The sequence below is a fragment of the Nerophis ophidion genome, linkage group LG10 (assembly GCF_033978795.1).
Source record: "Nerophis ophidion isolate RoL-2023_Sa linkage group LG10, RoL_Noph_v1.0, whole genome shotgun sequence".
NCBI classification, from domain to species: Eukaryota; Metazoa; Chordata; class Actinopteri; order Syngnathiformes; family Syngnathidae; genus Nerophis; species Nerophis ophidion.
The window spans coordinates 23,614,115-23,639,632 of NC_084620.1; the positions used below are offsets into that span (position 1 = coordinate 23,614,115).

The 25,518-nt window shown below is 41.0% G+C and overlaps 2 protein-coding genes across 5 annotated transcripts in view; both read right to left on the reverse strand.

Moving 5' to 3' along the window:
* Positions 1 to 16,264, reverse strand: part of LOC133560419 (disks large homolog 4-like) — a 30,641-nt gene extending 14,377 nt beyond the window's left edge. Inside the window, exons 1-6 of one of the 2 annotated variants that reach the window (XM_061912903.1) lie at positions 16,106 to 16,264; positions 15,752 to 15,859; positions 15,613 to 15,683; positions 14,821 to 14,934; positions 8,372 to 8,422; positions 7,844 to 7,968 (exon numbers count right to left, since the gene is read on the reverse strand). In XM_061912903.1, the coding sequence (XP_061768887.1) occupies positions 7,844 to 7,968; positions 8,372 to 8,422; positions 14,821 to 14,934; positions 15,613 to 15,683; positions 15,752 to 15,859; positions 16,106 to 16,124 (488 nt within the window). In that variant the 5' untranslated portion in view covers positions 16,125 to 16,264. Of the gene's footprint in view, positions 1 to 7,843; positions 7,969 to 8,371; positions 8,423 to 14,820; positions 14,935 to 15,612; positions 15,684 to 15,751; positions 16,022 to 16,105 lie in introns of those variants that run through there. The other variant, XM_061912902.1, reaches the window with a different exon arrangement.
* A 124-nt stretch (positions 16,265 to 16,388) lies between these two features.
* On the reverse strand, positions 16,389 to 25,315 carry LOC133560420 (7SK snRNA methylphosphate capping enzyme-like). 3 transcript variants are annotated; one of them, XM_061912905.1, is made up of 8 exons: positions 24,927 to 25,315; positions 21,959 to 22,238; positions 21,656 to 21,882; positions 20,624 to 20,897; positions 19,987 to 20,557; positions 16,956 to 17,168; positions 16,749 to 16,857; positions 16,389 to 16,682 (listed from the first exon to the last, which is right to left on the reverse strand). In XM_061912905.1, the coding sequence occupies exons 2-8, from the start codon at positions 22,231 to 22,233 to the stop codon at positions 16,624 to 16,626; spliced, it is 1,728 nt and encodes a 575-aa protein (XP_061768889.1). In that variant the 5' UTR covers positions 22,234 to 22,238; positions 24,927 to 25,315; the 3' UTR covers positions 16,389 to 16,623. The 3 variants fall into 3 exon arrangements, with proteins under 3 accessions (XP_061768889.1, XP_061768888.1, XP_061768890.1); XM_061912904.1 differs by having other exon boundaries at positions 24,923 to 25,315; XM_061912906.1 differs by having other exon boundaries at positions 25,162 to 25,310.
* Positions 25,316 to 25,518: the final 203 nt, after the last annotated feature.

Below are 25,518 nucleotides of genomic sequence, written 5' to 3' on the forward strand. Positions count from 1 at the left end.
TAAACCTTTGCACCAATTATATACTATATATACAAACAATTATACCTTCATTATTATTTAGGTACTCCGGCTTCCTCCCACTTCCAAAAACATGCACCTGGGGATAGGTTGATTGGCAACACTAAATTGGCCCTAGTGTGTGAATGTGAGTGTGAATGTTGTCTGTCTATCTGTGTTGGCCCTGCGATGAGGTGGCGACTTGTCCAGGGTGTACCCCGCCTTCCGCCCGATTGTAGCTGAGATAGGCGCCAGCGCCCCCCGCGACCCCAAAAGGGAATAAGCGGTAGAAAATGGATGGATGGATGGATTATTTAGATCCCAAGTTTAGTTTTCAATCAACATTAATCACAATGTTGATTCAAGAGTGATATATTTCTTCAAGACAATGGTCTTAAAGTGTTTTTTAAATGTGTGAATGGAACTGGAACATTTTAAGGAATCATCCAAGCGGTTCCGCAGTTGAAATCCTCTAACAGAAACACATCTACTTTTTAAGCTTGTTCTTATTTTTGCTTTCTGAAAGAAAGCTGAACCTCTGAGGTCATAGGGGTTTTCTCTGGGTTTGAATCTCACTTGTAGACACCCAGGCAGCATGTGGTTATGAGCTTTGTAAGCCACAATAGTAGTATTGAGGTCAACAAGATCGTGCAGTTTTAATGTTTTTAATTTAATGAACAGAGCATTGGTATGGTCATGATAATTCGAATAATATACAATTCTAATCGCTTTCTTTTAAAGTAAGAATATAGAGTTGATGTTTGATTTGTAATTGTTACCCCGGATTTCAACGCAATAATTGAGATATGGGAGTATGAAAGAATTATATAACATGTTAAGAGCCTTTTGATTTACAGAGTTTTTAATTTTATGTAACAAAGCAATCATTTTTGCCATCTTTGTGTTAAGTATATTTTTGTACAGTTTCCAATTTAATTTGTCATCTATATAAATTCCCAAAAATGTTATTGAATGTGAATGAGTGTGATTGAACGTGTACTAATGTGTGTGCACGTGTTTGAGTGTGTGCGCGTGTGTATATACATGTGTTCGAGTCTCACTGCAGCTGCAGTGTATGTGCGGTTAGGCAATTAGATCGGCATTGATACCTTTTGATCTTTTTAAAACTTTGAATTTATATGATCATATGATGTCACACTTACATTAAATACACAACACATGCTGTAGATTATAGTGTTATGTCAGTGTTAAGGGCACTGAGATACTCTCTAGCTTGCTTGGGGATAATAAAGTAAAGGAAATATTGACCACTGGTTCATCTTTTTTCTACCCTGTATTTCTCCAGTGTACCCAGGACCAAGCAAAGTGCAATAAACTGGTAAAATAGCTTTAGCAATAAGAAGCTGGGAACGCTTAATGTGAGGTTTCTGCCCCGCATAGAAATGTAAAAATGTTGTAATTTCGACCTAAAGGGGTCATCCATCCATCCATTAATTTTCTACTGCTTTGTCCCTTTCGGGGTCGCGAGGGTGCTGGTGCCTATCTCAGCTGCATTTAGGATTTTTTCCCACATTGTTTTCTACATTTAAAGCACTTCCTTATGGTTTAAATAACATGTAATGGGGGTGCCTTGCTCGAAATTGTGCATTGGTTTTGTTTTACACACTGTCTTCAAGCCGCTTTCTGACTGTCTCATCAGGATACGTCGTTTTTTGGGTGGTCTTATTTACGTGCCGAGGCCCTCCTCCAGGTCAACCCCCTTTTAAATGCGTCTCAAATGCGTAGTTTTTAGCGTTTACATATCGACCCTACTTTTTGGTAGAAATGGCGACAGTGGAGAATTTTAGCATGCATGTCTGCCTCACAACAAGAGGATACAGAAAAATAAATAACTTATTGACAAAAAAATGAATACAAATGACAGACTCGCTCAAAGCTCTTTGGGTAAACCTTAACCACATATGTAAATATCTGTTGATGTAACTAATGTCACAAAAGTCTCAAATTCCAAACGGATTGTTTGTAGCAAGTTTTTGAAGAAGGCAATATTGTTTTATAATTATATCCGCCATTCTTCTCTGTTTTGATTTCAGCTTTTTGGGACTCATGGAGATTAGAGATGTGACGTTCGCGAATGAGTACAGTATTTTGAACGGCTTTTCAAATCAACAATGAGAACCAATTCGTAGTTGTATTTTGTTTCTTTGAGAGCTGTTCTTTATGTTAATTGTCCTTGCTACCGTCTCTGAATCAGAATCAAAAAGCTTTATCGGTTTATTTATCAATTCATTTATTTTTATCTATTAAATTACATTACCGAGTTAAGATTTGTCCAAGAAGGTTCTATTAATTTGAAAGCTATCATGCGCACACACTCATGCAGGCAGTTAACGTAGAGGAGGAGTTTAATAAGCACCTCAATCTACTTCAACCTTTTATCCGCTGTACTTGGAATTAGAAAGAGATATTAGTAATTGGAAAAAAAAAAAATTATAAATAAAAAAAGTACCAGGAAACGTAGCATTAGGATGCACTTTAGTTCAATCAGCGGAGGGTAATGACATGCAAGGTAAAGCAGACATAGCAACGTCATTGTCAAAGAATGGGGAAATGGCCACATCTTGTGGAATCCTTACAACGGAAAAAAGCCAAACTAGATTATGATCAATATTTCAAAATAATTCTCACATGCATCTCACATTAATGTTTCATAGTGTTTATATTTTAGTAATGTATACATTTTGATTTATTGACCAAACTATTTTGTTATTATTGCCACGAGTGATTGTTTCCTTGACGAAAATAAGTTGCTTGAAAAAATATATATATAGGAACGAGCTGGTCTTTTAAATAACTTATTTAAAAGTTAAAGTTAAAGTACCAATGATTGTCACACACACACACTAGGTGTGGCGAAATTATTCTCTGCATTTGACCCATCACCCTTGATCACCCCCTGGTAGGTGAGGGGAGCAGTGGGCAAAAGCGGTGCCGCGCCCAGAGCAGTTCCTTAAGATCTGGCTCCCTTCAAAGACCCATAAATCACATCTCTAATGGAGATCCCAAATACACAAAAACAGGTAAGAAACATTGGCTTTGCATTTTAGGACCCTTTAAGAAAATGTATTAAAAAATGTATTGCAACAGTACAGGAAGTACATTTATACCAGTTTAAAGGGGTCATATTATGATTCTGATCTACATTTAATACAATACATAAAATGTAATGGTGGCACTTTGTGGTATGGTAATAGAGTGGGTCGGATCTTTTCTGCAAGTTAGGAACTACTTTATCTCTATTGGCGACTTCACATCTGACCAAACCGATATGACATGTGGGGTACCCCAAGGCTCAATTCTAGGTTCGGACATAATCAACCTTTACATGCTCCCGCTGGGCCCAATTCTCCCAAAAAACAACATAGCCTACCATAGCTACGCAAATGACACCCAACTTTACATAGCCCTCTCTTGGGATGACTATGCTCCAATAAATACACTATGCCAGTCCATTGAGCAAATAAATGACAAGATGTGCCAGAATTTCCTCCAACTAAATGAAGACAAAACTGAGATAATATTTGGCGCTAAAGCAGATAGAATCAAAGCCACTGCGCATCTTGAATCCCTAGGTCTGAAGCCAAAGGACCAGTTAAAAATTCTTGGCATTATTACTGACTCTGATCTAAACTTTAACTCCCACATCAAGTTTGTAAGACAATGTGCCTTTTTCCAGCTAAAAAAATAGCAAGTTATAGAGGCTATACATCCAGACAAGATCTAGAAACGCTAATTCATGCCTTCACATCCAGCAGGTTAGACTATGGCAACAGTCTTGTCGAAGGCCTCCCAAAGAAAGCTATTAAACAGCTACAGCCCATTCAAAATGCTGCTGCTTGAGTTCTAACAAGAACCAAGAAAGCAGAACACATTACACCAGTACGGCGTGGCGCAGTGGGAAAGTGGCCGTGCGCAACCCGAGCGTCCCTGGTTCAATTCCCACCTAGTACCAACCTCGTCACGTCCGTTGTGTCCTGAGCAAGACACTTAACCCTTGCTCCTGATGGGTGCTGGTTGGCGCCTTGCATGGCAGCTCCCTCCATCAGTGTGTGAATGTGTGTGTGAATGGGTAAATGTGGAAGTAGTGTCAAAGCGCTTTGAGTACCTTGAAGGTAGAAAAGCGCTATACAAGTACAACCCATTTATCATTTAATTTACTTAAGTCTCTACACTGGCTACCATAGAATAAGCTTTAAGATTATTTTAATAGTTTATAAATCTTTCAATAGGCCAGGCCCAAAATACATCTCTGAATTGCTTCTACACTATGAACCATCTAGATCTCTTAGGTCATCAGGGACTGGTCTGCTAATTGTTTCTACGACCAATACAAAAACATGGTGAAGCTGCATTCTGCCACTATGCCTCCAAAAGCTGGAATAAGCTCCCGGAGGACATTAAATCTGCCCCTGCCCTACCAATTTTTGTATCTAAACTTAAAACGTTTTTATTTACTTTTGCTTTCAACTGCCACTGAATTTCTGAAGTCGATGGGTTTAATTAATCTTTAATCTGTAATGTTTTAATACATTTTAATTAATATTCTTTATCACAAGTCTTATTATGCTTTATTGTTAAATTGATAATATGATTCTATCTGAAGGTCTTTCTTTGCTGATTTTGATTTCTCAAGTGTTCACTGTGATATTGACTTTATGTGAAATGCAATTTACCTGGCTGTCTTACGTTTTACGTGATTTACGTGGACCCCGACTTAAAGAAGTTGAAAATCTTATTCGGGTGTTCCCATTTAGTGGTCAATTGTACGGAATATGTACTGTGCTGTGCAATTTACTAATAAAAGTTTCAATCAATCAATCAATGCCATGCACTGCCTCCCTGCTTGTTATATCAGGAAGTGGCTGGGCCTCCCCCGCTGTTTCTCGGACACAGGTCTTTTTGGCAAGAACATTCTGCAACTTCCTCTAAAGTCCATCAATCTGGGTTACAGGCAGGAGAAGACTCGCCTTGTACTGGAGATGAGGGAATCAAGAGACGAAGCTGTGAAGAGTGCAGCGGTGACTGTCCGCACTGGACGAAAGTGGAGGGCCCAGGTAGAAGTGGACCAAGCTGTCTCGAGGCTGAAATATAAGGAGATCCTGGGAAGAGTCCAAGACAGCCAGGAAGGACTGGGATGGGGGAAACCAGTCCAGTTCTGGTCCAAAGCCACGAGACAGCAGAGGAAGGCCATGGTGGTGGAAGAGGTCACACAAGTGGCACAAGACCAGTATCGGGTCAAGGCCGTATCCCAGGGAAAACAGGGGGCATGGACTCGCTGGGAGGATACCATTCAAAGAGTCATAACCTGGGCCGACATCTGGCGAACTCCTCAATCTCGGCTAAGCTTCCTCGTGAGGGCAGCGTATGACACCCTGCCATGCCCTCGAAACCTCGCCCAGTGGTTCGGAAGCGATAGCAAGTGCTCCCTGTGCAGCAAAGACAATGCAGGACTCAAGCACATCCTTTCAGGTTGCAACGTCGCGCTGACGCAGGGGCGCTTCCGGTGGCGACACAATCAGGTGCTGAGGAAGTTGGCAGAGCTGTTAAAGAGATGCAGAGTCGGGGCAAACAACGCCACAGATCCCCATTGGCCAAACATCACTTTTATCAAACCAGGTGAGGTAGGACAGAAGACAGAGAAGGGAAGATCATCACTTCTGCTTACCCCTGGTAAGGGCTGGGAGATGCGCGTAGACCTGGACAAGGAGCTAGTCTTCCCAACTGAGGTAATACAGACAACGCTAAGACCAGACATTGTGATGTGGTCCTCAGCTGCTAAGAAAGTCCTGATCATTGAACTAACCGTGCCATGGGAGGAGGGAATACCAGTAGCACATGAGTTCAAAAGGTCAAAGTACAGCGACCTAGCAGAGGACTGCAAGGGGGAGGCTGGTCTGCGTCCATTCACCCCGTGGAGATTGGATGCAGGGGCTTCGTAGGAGGTGCTGCAACCCGGCTCCTGCGTGCGGCGGGGATTACCGGTTCCAGCCTGAGGAGGGCCATCAAGGAGTTGGCAGAGGAGGCAGAGAAGGCAAGTTTCTGGATGTGGCTAAAAAGGAGGGACAACACTTGGGGCTCAACACCCCAGTGAGGTCAGTTGCAGGGAGTGACGCGGGGAGACGTCCCCGCGTAGCCACTGCCCCCCCACCGCGAGGTGTCCTGGCTTGGGGGCGAAACATCAGTGAACGGTGGCACCAGCTGACGACCCTGCAGCTGACCTCGAAGTGCACTGGAGGAGGTGCGACAGGCAGAGATGCCTAGCAGTTAGGTCTGTACATATTAATTTTGTAAATCACCTTGAATTGCCTCAGTGTATGAAATGTGCTATACAAATAAAATTTGACTTGACTTGTGCAAAATCTTGCATACATTTTGCTTTACAGACCATCTTCAAGCCGCTTTCCCTTAGTTTAGGTCAGTTTATGAGTTTTCTTTTTAGTCCATAACGCTATAGGCAAACCAGCTATGTGTTAAGTCTGCCTCCTTATTTGAAATAATGTACATCCAGGCAAGAATATTGTAATATACGTAAACTTAACACATAGAAGTTGAAAATCTTATTCGGGTGTTCCCATTTAGTGGTCAATTGCACGGAATATGTACTGTGCTGTGCAATTTAGTAATAAAAGTTTCAATCAATCAATGCCATGCATTGCCTGCCTGCTTGTTTTTAATAATTTTGTTTTGTAAATCACCTTGAATTGCCTCAGTGTATGAAATGTGCTATACAAATAAAATTTGACTTGACTTGTGCAAAATCTTGCATACATTTTGCTTTACAGACATCTTCAAGCCGCTTTCCCTTAGTTTAGGTCAGTTTACGGGTTTTCTTTTTAGTCCATAATGCTATAGGCAAACCAGCTATGTGTTAAGTCTGCCTCCTTATTTGAAATAATGTACATCCAGGCAAGAATATTGTATTATATGTAAACTGTAACTCAATTACAGTGCTTGTAATCCGGTTAAATTATAATCATGCTAAAGTACATAGCTAACGTATCATTACATTTGTCAATCTGCTGTTACTGGGCTTTCATTGTATCCACTACTGTCATAAATAGTAGGAACTGTCTCCGTGACTAAATATAGTTTTGTGTAAATCTTTCTGTATATTTCCCTTGGTCTGGGACAAATTTCTTCGCCAGGCTCTGAATTTTCATGTCTGGCTGCAATTTTTTGCTGAGCCCCACGTCTAAGACTGCGGGTAGGTACACTGTCGTGAAACACAAATGTTAAGCAGGCCCTTCTTCTTTTGATGAGGCTGTAAGTTTTTGTAGTGACCTATGCTGATTAATAAAAAACTAGAACAGTGTATTCTAACTTACGGGTCTCACTGCGGACATTATTTGTTAAGGCTACAAACATGCAACGTAAAATTAAAATGACGGACTTGTGCAAACATCTTGCAGTAAACCTCTCCCAAGTGTGGAGATATTTGCTGATGTCACAATGGCAAACTACTCCACAATCAAATCAAATTCAAAACAGCTTATCTAAAAAATAGGCGAAATTGTCCTTCAGGAATCCACGTAAAAGCCCCTTTAAGTGGTCAATTATGAATTTCATGTTATTTGTTTCACAATTTTTCATATTGACATATGGGACTCTGCCTCACTTACACCCCCTACGCACATCTGTGCCGCACTGTATGTGAGTGTTTGCGCACACTATGAACGTTCATATGCGCGCATTAGTATATGAGTCTGTTTATGTGTTTGAGTATGCGCATGCGTATGCATGTACTGTATGTGTTTGAAGTTGCAAGTACTGTATGTATGAATGTGTGTGTGTGTGTGTGTGTGTGTGTGTGTGTGTGTGTGTGTACCTGAGACGTCCGTCCTGAGAAGCAGCTCCACCAGGAATTATTTTAGTAATAAAAATTGATGGATCATCTCCAATGTGAGGATTGTCAGTTCCTCCAGCAATACTGAAGCCAAGCCCCGAGTTTCCCTGTGCACGAATACATAAACACGAACAGTGTCAATGGTAGTCCATGTAACATTAAATGTTACATGTAACGTGAAATGTTTTCAATGTGTGAGTCAGAGTACTCAAGGGGCGGCACAGCAGCTTGAGAAAAAAATACTAGAAAAACTGCTAAGCTAAGTTCATTAATAGACGTTTTTGTTCTCACATTAAGAAATATGCTCCAGAAAAAAAAAATGTTTTCAGAAACAGGGGACGCCTCAATCGTATCATCATCATCATGTTCTTCTTATCTTAAGGAAGTCTTATTTGAACAGACTTTAAAATTCCTTGGTTTAGGTAATTCCAATTGTGTTGTCAGCACCGTCCACTTTCCCGTGTGTGTGTGTGTGTGTGTGTGTGTGTGTGTGGGTGCGGGCAAGCTCACCCTCTCTAGCGTGATCTCTTCATACTCCAGCTCGCCTTCAGATCCGTTCATCTGTGCAAACCCATGAAGAGTTAAATCACATTGAGCATCTCTCTGCTGTTGCCATGGCAACAGTAGCCTTTGGGGCTCTGTTCACCGCAGCAAATGGAACTGTTGCTATAGCAACTGCCTTTCTCAAGCACTAGCTGTGACATCACTTACAACAGCCATAAGGTCTGCTCATACATGTGTCGTTTGTGCACTCAGCAGAGCGCGCTCTGACTAGAATGAGGCGCTCAATGTATATTAATGTATATATATATATATAAATATATATAGTATATTACTTTTATTGTTAAGACAACAGCCAGTATAGTGGTTAGAGCAACATAAAACAAATCATAGCATGTGCTACATAGACACAAGACCTACAAAAAACGATAGCAATAACCTCCATGTTTGGCGGAGGTAACATTCATCATTCTGACTGAGGGGAGCATCTTGGCATGGAGGGATGATGAGAAGATAACATGTTTTATGTCCAGCAGGAGGAGCATTTGCACTCAACAATTATGTAACAATTTTGCTGGTTACACTTCACACTGTGTTCATTTCCAATGACACCTCTGTGTGTGCATGTATGTATACCTGAAGGTCAAAAATAAATAAACTTGGCTTGAGTAAGCAACACTAGGTGATGAGGATGATGGTAACAGGGCCACCTCTGGCATGTTGGCCACACAAAGAAAGACCTCACACGCTACTGCCATCAAAATGTTGCTATGAAAAAAATTACAGACTGTACACAGGTGGATTTGCAAAGCTAATACCTTTTCCAACAATCTTTGCTTATAGCAGCCTTCGGTTTGCTTAAGTTCCCAGGGGCATTAAAACCTAGCCCAACCAGCTGCAACTTGACTACACTACATGACCTCACCACACAAAACTACAGCACCTTGCTTAAGTATTCACCTTCTTGGCTTTTTACCTATTCTATTATATTACAACCTGTAATTTAAATGTTTTTAAATCTAATTTGTATGTGATGGATCTGCACAAAATAACCAAAGTTGGTAAAGTGAAATGAGAACAATATTTTTTTTTAAATAAAAAAGGAAAATTGGCATATGTATTTAACCCTTTGCTATGCAGCCCCTTAAAATGGTGTGGTTTAATTTATTACCTCCGAAAATCACATCATTAGTTAGGGTTGGGTTTTAAAGAAATATCCACATCTTTGATGATCCCTTGAACTATCAAACCATAATCTTCTAATGGAAAGAACATGGGAACACAACAAACCTGCCAAGACAGGACCACCCACCAAAACTCAGACCAGGTAAAGAGGGCATTAAGTTCCAAAGGCCTGGACTGCCTATGCATAGGACCACAATAAGCTGTGCACTCTGTAGAGCTGAGCTTTATGGAAGGGTGGCCAGAAAAAAAACTATTGCTTAGTTTGCCACATATTGTGAGTTTTACACATACCTTTCGGCAAACTCAAGACATGCCTTCCTATTTTCAACACCAAGTAATGGCTTTTTTCTGGCCACTCTTCCATAAAGCCCAGCTGACTTGTATTTTTCAATAACTTTGTCCCGGACTTGTTTGGAGAGCTTCTTGGCTTGCATGGTGTGGTCCCTCTTACTTAGTTGTGTTGCAAACTACAGGGCCTTTCAGAAAAACTGTGTTTATATTGACAGATCATGTGACACTTAGCCTGTGCACAAAAGTGGACTTCATTTCACTAATTATGCGACTTCTGGAGGTAATAGATTGTACCAGATAATTTTAAGGGGCTTAATAGCAAAGGGTGTGAATATGTTTGGTGAATACATGACATATATTTTTAATTTTACCTAATTTTGGGTTATTTTGTGCAGATCCATCACATAACATTTGGAATAAAAAAACATTTGAATTACAGGTTGTAATGTAACCAAATGGGTAAAAATCCAAGGGGGTAAATGCTTTTGCAAGGCGCTGTATATAATGAAACTTGGCACGATGCTAAATTATATGTCCCTGTTACATTGTCATACAGGTTAATTCATTTGAGCACTGCTGATGCTGAACTGGAAGCTTGGGATAATTTTGAAAATTTATAGAGATGCTAATACAGGAAGTCCTCCTGGCTCTCATAGCCCCCATGAACACCTAATTCGTGCCGCGAGAGGGGTCGTGCCTCACTGTTTCAGAAACACTGTGCTAAGCGATGCTAAATGAAGAAACATGATGCTAACAAACGCTACATGATGCTAGGAAATGCTCCCTCAGCGTTTTGCACGGGACTGCAATGTATTTGTGGCAGTAAGGGCATATAAGGTCATTGTGTAATTTGCACAACTGGCCAGAACACATATTTTATAGATGCTGTGGGGAAAATAAATAAGGGACAATGAAGAGACATAAGGGAAATGCTGGTCTTTCTGGCATCATTTCCACTAGCACCTGCAGTAGAACCATATAATTTTACTGGATTTTATTTTGAAGGTCTGAATTCACCATCTACAGCAGTGGTTCTCAACCTTTTTTCAGTGATGTACTCCCTATGAACATTTTTTTAATTCAAATACCCCCTAATCAGAGCAAAGCATTTTTGGTTGAAAAAAAAAAGATAATGAAGTAAAACATAGCACTATGTCATCAGTTACTGATTTATCAAATTGTATAACTGTGCAAAATATTGCTCAATTGTAGTGGTCTTTCTTGAACTATCTGGAAAAAAAGATATAAAAATAACAAAAAACTTGTTGAAAAATAAACAAGAGCCAATTTAATGTTGCCAATCAACCTATCCCCAGGTGCATGTCTTTAGAGGTGGGAGGAAGCCGGAGTGCCCGGAGGGAACCCACGCAGTCACGGGGAGAACATGCAAACTCCACACAGAAAGATCCCGAGCCAGGGATTGAACCCAGGACTACTCAGGACCTTAGTATTGTGAGGCAGATGCACAAAGCCCTCCCCCACCGTGCTGCCCACAAAAAATCTTTAACATCAATATTTATGGAACATGTCCACAAAAAATCTAGCTGTCAACACTGAATTATTGCATTGTTGTATTTCTTTTCAGTTTATTAACTTACATTAATATTTTGTAGAAGTATTATTCAATAAATATATTTATAAAGGATTTTTGAATTGTTGCTATTTTTAGAATTTTTTTTTTTAAATCTCACGTACCCCTTGGCATACCTTCAAGTACCCCCTAGGGTACGCGTACCCCCATTTGAGAACCACTGGTCTACAGGATCTGTTATGCTGATGTTTCCCAAGTGTTGCTGAGTAGACAAGAAGTTGTGCTGCTATGGCAGTGCTAGGGGAAAAAAACTTTTGTCATGAAAGTTACAAACCCCTTTTCCATATTAGTTGGGAAATTGTGGTAAATTTAAATATAAACGGAATACAATGATTTGCAAATCCTTTTCAACCCATATTCAATTGAATGCACTACGAAGATAAAATATTTGATGTTCAAACACATAAACTTTAATTTTTTTGCAAATAATAATTAACTTAGAATTTCATGGCTGCAACACATGCCAAAGTAGTTGGGAAAGGGCATGTTCACCACTGTTTTACATCACCTTTTCTTTTAACAACACTCAATAAACATTTGGGAACTGAGGAAACTGATTGTTGAAGCTTTGAAAATGGAATTCTTTCCGTTTCTTGTTTTATGTAGAGCTTCAGTCGTTCAACATCTATGCTGTCGTATTTTACGCTTCATAATGCGCCACACATTTTCGATGGGAGACAGGTCTGGACTGCAGGCGTACCGGGAAAGTACCCGCACTCTTTTCTTACGAAGCTGCGCTGTTGTTACACATGCTGAATGTGGCTTGGCATTGTCTTGCTGAAATAAGCAGGGGCGTCCATGAAAAAGACGGCGCTTAGATGGCAGCATATGTTGTTCCAAAACCTGTATGTACCTTTCAGCATTAATGGTGCCTACACAGATGTGTAAGTTACCCATGCCTTGGGCACTAATGCACTCCCATACCATCACAGATGCTGGCTTTTCAACTTTGCGTCGATAACAGTCTGGATGGTTCGCTTCCCCTATGGTCCGGATGACACGATGACGAATATTTCCAAAAACAATTTGAAATGTGGACTCGTCAGACCACAGAACACTTTTCCACTTTGCATCAGTCCATCTTAGATGATCTTGAGCCCAGAGAAGCCGGCGGCGTTTCTAGATGTTGTTGATAAATGGCTTTCGCTTTCCATAGCAGCGCTTTAACTTGCGACAAACTGTATTTAGTGACAGTGGTTTCCTGAAGTCTTCTGAGCCCATGTGGTGATATCCTTTAGGGATTGATGTCGGTTTTTGATACAGTGCCGTCTGAGGGATCGAAGGTCACGGTCATTCAATGTTGGTTTCCGGCCATGCCGCTTGCGTGGAGTGATTTCTACAGATTCTCTGAACCTTTTGATTATATTATCGACCGTAGATGTTGAAATCCCTAAATTTCTTGCAATTGCACTTTGAGAAACGTTGTGCTTAAACTGTTTGACTATTTGCTCACGCAGTTGTGGACAAAGAAGTGTACCTCGCCCCATCCTTTCTTGTGAAATACCGAGCATTTTTTAGGAAGCTGTTTTTATACCCAATCATGGCACCCACCTGTTCCCAAATAGCCTGCACACTTGTGGGATATTTCAAATAAGTGTTTGATAAGCATTCCTCAACTTCATCAGTATTTATTGCCACCTTTCCCAACTTCTTTGTTACGTGTTGCTGGCATAAAATTCTAAAGTTATTGATTGTTTGCAAAAAAAAAAATGTTTATCAATTTGAACATCAAATATGTTGTCTTTGTTGCATATTCAACTAAATATGGGTTGAAAATTATTTTCAAATCATTGTATTCCGTTTATATTTACATCTAACACAATTTCCCAACTCATATGGAAACGGGGTTTGTACAATATGGTTAACTATTCGAATGAGAGGACGTCACAAAAGCAAAGCAAATCACACAAGTTTGCCAGGGAAAACGGGGAGTTGACCGGCATTTTAAAATCCACGACCATTTTTTCTTAACGAATATGTCAATCCACCTTTATTTATGGCGGGCCGGCCACAAATACATAAATGCTTTTAAAAAACTGTACATAATACTAAAGAATGCTACAATGGCGCTAAGCAATGCTACATGACAGAACACGATGCTTAAGGCTCCTTGATGTTAAGCTATGCGACATGACATAACATGATGCTAATGAACGCTACATGATGCTAAGCGATGATACATCTCAAAACAAGATGCTAAAGTATGCTATATGATGCTAAGCTATGATACATGACAGAACATGATGCTAAAGAACGCTACATTATAAGTAAAGCTACATGACAGGTCAAAGATGCTACATAATGCATATGAGATGCTCCATGACAGAACATGATGCTAAAGAACGCTACATGATAAGTAATGCTACATGATGCATATGAGATGCTCCATGACAGAACATGATGCTAAAGAACACTACATGACAGGTCAAGGATGCGACATGTGGCTGCAAAGATGGCTAAATGATAAGCGATACCACATTACAGGTCATAGATGTTAAGGAACGTTACATGTTAAGCAATGCTATATGATGTTCAGCAATTCTACAAGATATTAAGCGATACTACATAACAGAACATGATACTAAAGAATGCTACATGATAAGCAATGTTAGATGACAGGCCAGGGCAAGACATGATGCTAAGCGGTGCTATAAGATGTTAGGCGATGCTAAATGACAAAACATGATCGGAAGTACACATGATGCTAAGTGATGCTACATAATGCTAAAAAAAACAAAAAACAGAAGGCAGCAGTTGGCTCTGCTTCCTAGCAGCTTTCTGATTGGTTGAACTCAGCAAAGTCTTGCACGAAAGGGTGAAAGGTTAACTTAAAGAGTTGGCATACCATCATCCTCTGTCTGTGTCTCTTGGCTTTGCGTACGTTGTTGATGAAGCGTCTTCCCATCTTCTTGGCGTACCACACGGATACAAACATCACTTCCTGTCTCCTCTGCGTCTCGCCCCCTTCAGGAGGTTACATAAAGATGGAGGAGTGACGGATGAATAATTAACCCCCCTCCCCAAGGAGGAAATTGGTCAATCTGTGTTTAACATGACTGACATCTCAGCTCATCCCTGGGGGAAAAAAGAGACGCCAAACGCTGACGGATGGAGCGCACTAACGATCAAATCCGCCAAGAAGAAGACACTCTTCTTCAGCGTTCGTCATCCTCATCCTCCCCCGCTCGCTCTGCTCAACCCAACTGATGCTCGCTGCATCTCCTCTCTCCCTCCCTCCTCCATGCCAGGAATCACCTCCCCTCCGTGATGTCACACACAAGAAGAATACTGCTGCCATGGAGACCCCATCCCTCTTTTCTTTGCCGCTGCTATGGTGGTGGTGGTGTGTGTGTGTGTGTGTGTGTGTGTGTGTGTGTGTGTGTGTACGTACAGTTAGCGCAGCCGGCTGGATGTGTGTATCCAGGTGTGTGCGCGTCAACTCGGGGGCGTGTCCGTCAGTCACGTTCCCAGGGCTTGGTTGGTCATCGTCATGGTAACGATACTTCTGCAGATACAGGAAGAAATCTAGCATTAGCACTGAAGCTGACACAGTTTTCATCAAGACTCACTTCATTGATCTTAGAGATACATCCCTGGCAGAAGCAATGTTCAAATAAACCAGGAGGTGTCAGACAGAAATGGGGTAACACACACGCACAGAAAAAAAAAACATGTACACACTAACACCGTGTGTGTGTGTGTGTGTGTGTGGGGCGGTCTGCTCTTACCTTGGTGGTGACAATGCAGAGGCAGTCCATATCCCCACACACATACACAACACATGCATGCACGCACGCACGCACGCAGCCGCACACACACACATGCACGCACGCATACACACACACACACACACACGCGCGCGCGCACACACACACGCACACACACACACACACACACGCACTCACGCTTTGATCTGTCTGCCGCCCTCCCTCCTCTCTCTCGCTTTGCTGTCTGTCTGTCTTCCCCCGTTCACCTCCTCCGTCTCCCACCGTCTGACGACAATGAGCGAAGGGGGGTGGGGGGTCTGCGTGGGGGAACGGGGGGTATGGCAGACGGAAACGCAACGAGTGTTATGTTCTATTCGGGGGAGGGCACCTCGTTGACGACAGAGAGAGAGAAGGGGAGGAGTGGATTCTTGTTGCCATAGCGATACAGCTGTGCAATGGCAGCAATGCTTGTGTACCTGAACAGGTGTATGCAGGGGGCTCGTGGTGTGGCTTTCACAAACTGTCAACTCGTAGAATTCCTGAATGTCTGCACAGACACACAAACACATACTATCAAGCTGTTTTAGGTCATCTATGATGTGTATGTGTGCATACCGAGCAACGCCTGAAAGAGGTCACTCTGGAAGATGTTAAGTAGCTTCTCTGCGTCACCCTTGACCCCTTCAGAACAGGCCTCCATCACCTGCAACGCTCGCTGAGTATCTGACATTTCATCCAATAACATGTGGACAGGTCACATGACATAACGCACGCCAACAGACCCCACAAAATTTTACATTCTGTAAATACACAGCTGTGCACATAAACACAAAGTATACATACCACGTATAAATTTATATATATATATATATATATATATATATATATATATATGTGACACGTTGCCCTCCTCAGTGTTCATACACTACACAAGCAATTATTTTGTGAAAAAAAAACAGAAACTCTCACCGTCTCTCTTCAGCGGCATCTCTTCCCTCTGATCCAACGTAAATCCTCTTTAGGGATTTTGTCAGGCGTGCATTGCATGCTGGGTAGTGAAGTCAGCAGCCTAAATAACTGTCACAAATGCATTCATGCCCTGTAAGCCAGATGTAATGATTTATTTGCATAATCAGCTTCTTTGGTCAGGAGTGCCCCATGTGGAGAATAAAACACCACGACAAGCCCCAAAAACACGCAAATCCAACAGCTGACAACAAGTCACATGACATAATGACGAGAGTATTCGTGCTGGTTCTGCAAGAAAACAGTTTAATCAAACACCATGAGAAAACCTTTCCTTATGCAAAGTAGGTCAGTTCCAGTCTGAAGTCACCAATCAGAGTCCTGTCAGGATCCTGAGTCCATAATCGAGTAAAAGACTAACCATCCAACCATATGACAGGAGCACTGCTCAGCATATTATCATCAAAAAGCAGCGTCATTCTGTTTGTAACAGCCGCCCGCCAAGGAGCAACATTAGGATGTCACTTCCTGTCCGTGTGGCCGGAACTTTTGTGGAACAGGTAGATAGGCTGTTGCTTACCTGGAAACAAACAAACTTTGTTTAAGCGAGTGTGTTGTGTGTGCGCACGTGTGTGAGTGTGTGTACCAGTGTGTGTGAGGAGTCTGTAAGAGCTGAAGCCGACATTGTTCATCAAGTAAAAGGTGAACTGTTCAGGTCTCAGCTGCAAACCCCTGTAGTGATGGACCGTTGTTGCCTAGGAGACCAAACACCATTGCAATATATCACCTTAGACACAACTAAATATGTTACCATGGTGATGGAAATGTGTTTGAGTGGGCATAAGTGCACTACCGAGGCTTTCTTGCGCCGACCATAACGTTGCCACGGTTGTGGCTCGAGAACGAACAACCCGCCTGGCGACAGGCTCTGATAGACTCGTCTAAACAGTCGGACAAGACCTCCATCACCTGCCTGCAGCTGCACCCACATGGTCACACCCAGACAGATGATGACATCGTACTGACCTCGCCCAGGCCAGAACTCCTGCTCTGACACATAGTCACCCTGTGGGAAGAGTCACAGCTTATTAACATCTTTAAAAGGGTACCCCTTTATATTATATTTCAACAATTTTAGTGACAGAGGTGCCACAATAGTGTACTGGAAGTAAGTTGGGAATGATCCAGTCATGATGAAATTCAAACAGTTTAAAAGTGTTTTAAGTAAGCACAACTAGAAACATGGAGTTTTGGTTGTCTGAAGCTTTGATGCTAATGAGCTGTGTTTGTGAGCATCAGAGGTGGGAGAAATAATAGATTTTTAGATGCATCGCAATATGGAAATGGACGATTATAAAATCGATTAGTAAACATCAATAATTGATCATTGATTTATTTATTGTAAATAAAGTAATGCAGACAAATAAGAAATGTGGCTGACTGCAGCGAGCCACCTTACCGAGAGATCGACCAGCTCCTCTATTGTATGGCACTTATGTTCCAGTTTTCCACATATTTCTATCAATTTAACAAATGTAAGGGGAATAAATTTAATTGTTTACAAATGCACTATTATTAAAAGTTGCAAGTGATAAACACATATTTAGCGAAATTAAAAGTAATGTAAAACTAAATCAGTACACATCAAGATTTTTTAAATGAATCGTAGCTCCTGAATTGTAATCGTAATTGAATCGTGAGGTGCCCAAAGATTCCCACTTCTAGTGAGCATATGTCTCCACGAAGCTCTATTGAGCCCCTTATCCCCTATTTACATATACCCACTAATTCCGCACTTGTCCAAAAAAAAAAAGATTCTATATATCACATACAAGTACAAAATATTAAGGAGTGAGACACGACATTAGCATAGCTGAAAATAGCTGAGCAACAATGGTAACATTATGGTCACAGTGTTTCTCAAACAGCGGGGCGGGCCCCCCTGGGGGGGCACTGTGCAATGTCAGGGGGGTCGCGTAACCTCTGGTAACATGCTTTTTTTGCGGTACCAGAGCGTATGTCACACTTTGCTTCACTGTAACCAAGGTGGGTGATGAGGAAAGACTGGTGTGCTGTTTCGTTTATTTTTGATAAGCTTACACTTGCCATCATCTATTGTCATTGCCATTTATCGAGGGGTGGGGGCCGGGGGGCGTAACAGAAAATATTTGAGAAGGACTGGGTTAGCACATTGATTCTAATTTTTTTTGTTAGGCCCGCCCTAGGAAGATGAAAACATTTCCCCACCCACACGCTGCGCCGCAATTATAAATAGTATAATTTGTCTAAAAAAATGTTTTAAGTACACTTCTGCAAAACCTTGTATCCCTTTAAACATTCTTTAAAAAACCCTAACAACTACAGATCAACTAACCACCAAGAATAACTTTATTAACATTGTTTTTAATCTGTAACAGAAAAGATATTAAGGGAAACATCACTTTTTTTGAAATTTTGCGTATTGTTCACAATCATTAAAAACGTGACAACTGATGGCGTTTTTTTATGCATTCTAACTCGTAAATAAACGTGAATAAAAGTCTGTTTACAGCGCAGTCAATGGGAGGTTTTATTTTCTGCTAATAAAACCCAATAAAAAAGCATTCAAAAAGCGCCAACAACACTGCATTTACATTTCGTGACTTTAATATTAGTGATATTGTTATTATAAGCGCTAACGCAGACAAACTATTTATAGCAGCACATTGATCACGACCTTCTTTTCCAATGTTGACATGAATAGCTGCTTCCTCGTTTTTTTGCTCTTCAAACTTAATTCATAAATCATGGCTCTCACTTGGATAGTAGAAGGACAAGGACATATTCCGACAAGTTGGGACACTTTGACAGCAAATTTAGACCCAAAAATACAGAGAACGACACAAAAAGACGCTTGGTTCCACTCCTCCTTTTCTTTGCGGTGATTACGACTCATTCTTCATCTAAATGGGAATATATGAACATCCTAGAAGTCGGCATGCTAATGACAGCAGACAGTTTGTTGGCTCTCAAAGTCTGCTTTGTGAGCAGTAATCAGTGATAAAAAAAAGCAAATGTTGTGATGGGTTTCTTTTTTATTAATGCACCACGAATGTTTAAAATTATCAAAATATGTAAATATTAAATGTTATTAAAAATGTGCCTGTTATTAAATTACATTTATACTTATGTACTCATGTATTGTATATAAAACCTTAATGGAGGTGTGCAGAATAGAGCGGTGCCCGAAGGCTCCATTGTAAACTGACGTTTGATCACATTGATCGATTCTTTAGAATGCATTAAAAAAAATACATCCATCGCCATGTCTTTCATAATGATTGAGAACAAAAAAAAAAAAAGTGTAGTTCCGTTTAAAGTACATACATTTTTGGGGATAAAAAAATATCTCCTTAATTAAACCATAAACATTTTTGACTGACTTAAAACATTTGATATTGAAAAATCAAATCAAATAAACTCACTATATAATGATAAATTGTAATCGACCGGCGTCATTAACCCAGGAACACAATAATTAAACCATGATAACCTACAAAAAACAGCCCCTTCAAGTGGCTGCCTAAATTTCTAAAGTGTTGCAAGCATTATACCGTCTTCAGATTTTAAGCATGTAAAACTAAGCGGCGCTTGGTTTTACTAACAAGCGCTTACTAAGCGCCTGTTAAATAGCGCTTAGTAAGTGCTATGTAACACACTAACATTGACTATAAACGTACAGCCTATCGTAATATATTCTGTTAAACATAAGCTACTATGTTTACGGTGTTCTTTTCAGATTTTTTTTTTAGTAAAAAAATGTTCACTTTTAGCAACCTTTACATTACATTACATTTTGGACCTAAACTACCACAAAGTTGCTCAAAGTAGAACACAACACTTACCTGGATAAATGAGATGTTGTTAGGAAATCTGCAGGGAGGTCGAGGAGCAGCAAGGAACAGAGGAGGAGCTGCCAGAGGACCACGACTCACCCTCAAAGACAAGGGAAAGGAGAAGAGACGCAAAGATTCATCTTCCTCTCCCTGCTGCATTAAGTCTTTCTTCCCCTTTGTTTTGACTCCTTCCATCCTTGGAGAAAACAAAGACATAGTGGAGCCTCCCCTCTTTGCTTCCTCCTCCACCAGATCATGTGACAGGAAATGCCTGATGTTCTGCTTTGCAGCATGAACCAATCTCCCATCGAGCTCCACCCCCAGGATATGTGCAGGGTTAAACTCACGGGCAACACTTAATGTCAAGTGACCAGCACCGCAGCCTACATCCAGCACTTTTTTGTCTCTGAACCAGTCAGCTTCCAGCAAGCGGAGCCGTAAGTCCTCCTGGGGCCCGACACGACCCTCCCATCCGACGCCATAGAAACCATGGTAACCATAGTAGTGGCAGTGGTTGCCATACTGGTAGCGGTGTTTGTCCTTCTTCGGTGGCTGAACAGCAACTGCTTTACTTGTACACCTGCAGTGCAAAAATCTGGTTACCTGACAACCAATCAAATTACAGCGCTTACATTGTAACACCCACCGGACAGTTCCCTCCCCTCCCACTAACGGTGTCTGGAACCAGGTTGTCTTAGTGACCAAGTCAGAGATGAGATGGGACGACTTTGTCGAGGTGGTGCGTCGTCGACTCTTGCGACGGTGGTCACCTGAATTGTGGGCGGCCCCTGGAGGAGGGTGTGTGTGTCTTCTGGAAAGGACAGGGGATGGAGCAATGTCCTCTCGACAGGTGATAGCAGTGTTAAGTTCACAAGGAAGTGGAGAAATAAGAGCACTGCCCTCTCCTGCCAACAATGCAACTGTCAGAAAAAAAACTAACGTTATCAATCATATACAAAAATACTGTATAAATATATGCTTAGGCACCCGCCCACGCACACACAGACAAAGTGTTAAAATGACGCTGCTAATAAAATGTTGCTCTTCCGTTGTGACGTAGCTTCCTGTGTACTCTACATTTCATAATTTCAGCAGCAACACAGATTGATTGTGATATCAATGTGTTAAGCATAATCCAAATATTTCTTATCTGTACCGTAAGTTATATACACAGAATTATATTCTTCTGGAAGTACCGCATGTGTAGAATGTTAGTGGAGACGATGCCTCTGGTTAGTAATCTGTCCCTTTGACGTTGTTTACCTTCAAGATAAATGTTAACACTTTAATATGTTGCTGCTGTACGTTTGAAATTAACTCAGAAGAAGTAACACAGGAGTAATGAAATACATTACAATTATGATTACATATATGTTACTGTAATCTAACTCCCAAAATAGTGACTAGAAAAGCACTTGAAGAAAACGGAACTCCGCCAGGCCCCAACTCCTAAAGTAAAAAAAATCCTGAATCCAGACGGTGATCCAGATCGCCCCAAAAATGTATTCACGTGTACCTTGTCCCATTTCTTGTAATTCTAGTCAAAATGTTCCCATAACTTTTTGAGCTATCATGTCGGAACTGATTGAAGCCTTTACAGTCCTCCACTGTCTTTGGCTGTGTGAATGGAGGCGTGATGTAATGTATACATGTACTTAAGGTCCAGCGCATGTCTCACCGGTTAGTCGATCAGTGAAGGGAAATGGTTGTGCGGGCATCGCTACTTTTTCTCCTCCGTGTCGGTTTCTGTGTCTCCTCCTGGACTTTAATGGAGACAGTAGGACACCCTTTTCATCCCCCTTCAGGTTTAAAGGGTCAGTAATGTCTCGAGGAACCAAAATCTCTACAGGGCCTTTGTTCCTGGGTGGTAGGGGCGAACACTTCTGAGTCTCCTGATTGGTTGACCTGGACAACATCGCAAAGTCATAAGTTTGAGTTTTGATTTTAAAAATGGACTTGGACAATGCCAGAATCTCCTCACCTGTTGATATCATCATCCAACAAAGAGTTCAGATTTAGTGGGTCAAAGATGTTTCCGCCCATCAAAAAGTGCGTGGGTAGTACTGACTCCATTTGACCATCACTGCTGTCGCGGTGACGACGTTTGGCCGGTCTTTTAAAAGGAACACCCACAGAATAACGCTTCCTGGAGATACGCTGAGCAGGTGCCGTCATGGAGCTCTGACTATTGCCGGTTTTAGGGGGAAAGGGACAGTGGCTGATGGAAACTTTTTCAGACTTCTCCAGTGACATCATTTTACCTGTTTAGACACAGAAGTGAAAGATAGTTTAACTGCTGGACATCTTATTTTGTCTGGTTAATGTAACTTAACACAACTACAGATTCAAACTCTGGCAATGGCACAATCAATACATTAAACTTGAGGAGTATTATTCAATCTGATGTCGAACATTTGGGGAGAGATACAAACCCCGTTTCCATATGAGTTGGAAAATTGTGTTAGATGTAAATATAAACGGAATACAATGATTGCCAATCATTTTCAACCCATATTCAGTTGAATATGCTACAAAGACGACATATTTGATGTTAAAACTGACAGAATTGTTTTTTTTTTGCAAATAATCATTAACTTTAGAATTTGATGCCAGCAACACCTGCCAAAGAAGTTGGGAAAGATGGCAATAAATACTGATAAAGTTGAGGAATGCTCATCAAACACTTATTTGGAACATCCCACAGGTGTGCAGGCTAATTGGGAACAGATGGGTGCCATGATGGGCATAAAAACAGCTTCCATGAAATGCTAAGTCATTCACAAACAAGAATGGGGCGAGGGTCACCAATTTGTAAGCAAATTGTCGAACAGTTTTAGAACATTTCTCAACGAGCTATTGCAAAGAATTTAGGGATTTTATGATCTACGGTCCGTCAAATCAACAAAAGGTTCAGACAATCTGGAGAAATCACTGCACGTAAGCGATGATATTACGGACCTTTGATCCCTCAGGCGGTACTGCATCAAAAACCGACATCAGTGTGTAAGGGATATCACCACATGGGCTCAGGAACATTTCATAAAACCACTGTCAGTAACTACAGTTGGTTGCTACATCTGTAAGTGCAAGTTAAAACTCTACTATGCAAAGTGAAAGCCATTTATCAACAACACAAAGAAACGCCGCCGGCTTCGCTGGGCCCGAGCTCATCTAAGATGGACTGATGCAAAGTGGAAAAGTGTTATATGGTCTGACGAGTCCACATTTCAAATTATATTTGGAAACTGTGAACGTGGTGTCCTCCGTAACAAAGAGGAAAATAACCATCCGGATTGTTACAGGCGCAAAGTTCAAAAGCCAGCATCTGTGATGGTATGGGGGTGCAATAGTGCCCAAAGCATGGGTAACTTACACATCTGTGAAGGCACCATTACTGCTGAATGGTCCATACAGGTTTTGGAGCAAAATATGTTGTCATCCAAGCAACGTTATCTTGGACCCCCCTGCTTATTTCAGCAAAACAATGCCAAGCCATGTGTTACAACAGCATGGCTTCGTATTAAAAGAGTGCGGGTACTTTCCTGGCCCTTCTGCAGTCCAGACCTGTCTCCCATGGAAAATGTGTGGCGCATTATGAAGCGTAAAATACGACAACAAGACCCCCGGACTGTTGAACAACTTAAGCTGTACATCAAGCAAGAATGGTAAATAATTCCACTTTCAAAGCTTCAACAAATAGTTTCCTCAGTTCCCAAACGTTTATTGGGGGTTGTTAAAAAAAAATGTGATGTAACACAGTAGTGAACAGGCCCTTTCCCAACTACTTTGGCAAATGTTGCAGCCATGAAATTCTAAGTTAATTATTATTTGCAAAAAAAAATAAAGTTTATGAGTTTGAACATCAAATACTGTATCTTGTTTTTATAGTGCATTCAACTGAATATGGGTTGAAAAGGATTTGCAAATCATTGTATTCCGTTTATATTTACATCTAACACAATTTCCCAACTCGTATGGAAACAGGGTTTGTACAAAAATAATACAGCAGAGATTGACTTAGGAATTCATGCAGACATGTTTTCAAAGGTAACATGCTGCGTAAATATCATCACCATAGCTGGTTTTACTGTTGGCCATTTTTTTTTTTTGATTGATTGAAACTTTTATTAGTATGTGTTGTAAGCACAATGCCAATGGCGCGCAATTTGCAAAATGCGCAATCGCATTTTGCAAATTTATGTCAAATCAAATCAAATCAAATCAAATGTTTATTGGATTCATCACTATACAGTGTACATCCACGACTAAACTACTGACTAACTATTACCAAGTTGTTGGCCAATTTTTTTTTTTGATTGATTGAAACTTTTATTAGTATGTGTTGTAAGCACAATGCCAATGGCGCGCAATTTGCAAAATGCGCAATCGCATTTTGCAAATTTATGTCAAATCAAATCAAATCAAATCAAATGTTTATTGGATTCATCACTATACAGTGTACATCCACGACTAAACTACTGACTAACTATTACCAAGTGTGGATTCAGGCCGGGTGGCCTATTTCAAGTTCCAGGTAACCCTACATTATTATATTTTATAAATAGTAAACCAAGTTGAGGTAGTAGTTTAGTCAGTAGTTCTGTCGTGGATGTACACTGTATAGTGATGAATCCAATAAACATTTGATTTGACATTAAATTTGCAAAATGCAGTTGCACATTTTGCAATTTACGCGCTATTGGTATTGTGCTTACAGCATAGATAGCACACTTCAGTACATCCATCCATCCATTTTCTACCGCTTATTCCCTTTCGGGGTCGCGGGGGGCGCTGGCGCCTATATTCCGTACAAATGACCACTACATGGTAACACCCGAATAAGTTTTTCAACTTGTTTAAGTCGGGGTCAACGTTAATCAATTCATAGTGTTATCATTGTCTTGACTTTTACCTAAATGTACTCACATCCATTTTTTAAACATACCTACTTGTTGTTGCCAAACGATCCACAAGCACGAATTTGAAGAAAGCTTGAGCTTGAATAGAAATGTTGGAGCGAGTACCTTTCTCGGCCGACCTCTAACCACGCCCCCGCCGCTGTCTCTACCAATGGCGGGATAAATCCTGCTAACATTAGCTTGTCATTAGCCACCCGTTCGAAGTTACCAACGCATTTCCAACTCGTCTATGAAGCCCCAAAAAACGTGAAAAATTCGAGCTTACAGCTGTCAAGATGTACGCGTGTGTCAATGTATGCACGCCGCAGATATATCTCTGACAGACGACAACGCAAATATACAGTCAGCCATGCTAGCTGTTAGTTTCTTCTCCTCCACAGTCTGGTACTGGCATTGACGTCAAGTGACAAATGACAACACAGACTACGGCTCCGCCTTCTCCAACTGCAACCAACCAGGCACAAGAGATGGCCCGGGCTGCGCCTGACAAGAAACAGGCTAAAGCGCAAGTGTAATTTTATTCTTTTAAAAATAACTTAATTGAAAGTGTAATCCTAATCCAGGAAAACAGTGAAAAAAAATTATAATTAAGTGATTTCTAAGTTTATACAATGGTATTTTA

Bases quoted from the DNA above. Each gene is read 5' to 3' on its own strand.
- LOC133560420 (XM_061912905.1), bottom strand. From the start codon at position 22,233: ATGATGTCACTGGAGAAGTCTGAAAAAGTTTCCATCAGCCACTGTCCC. The intron at 20,898-21,655 runs GTGAGACATGCG...TTTTTCTGACAG, and splicing joins CTTCACTGATCGACTAACCG to TTGCATTGTTGGCAGGAGAG. The intron at 16,683-16,748 runs GTACACACACTC...GTTTGTTTCCAG, and splicing joins CAGACTCCTCACACACACTG to GTAAGCAACAGCCTATCTAC.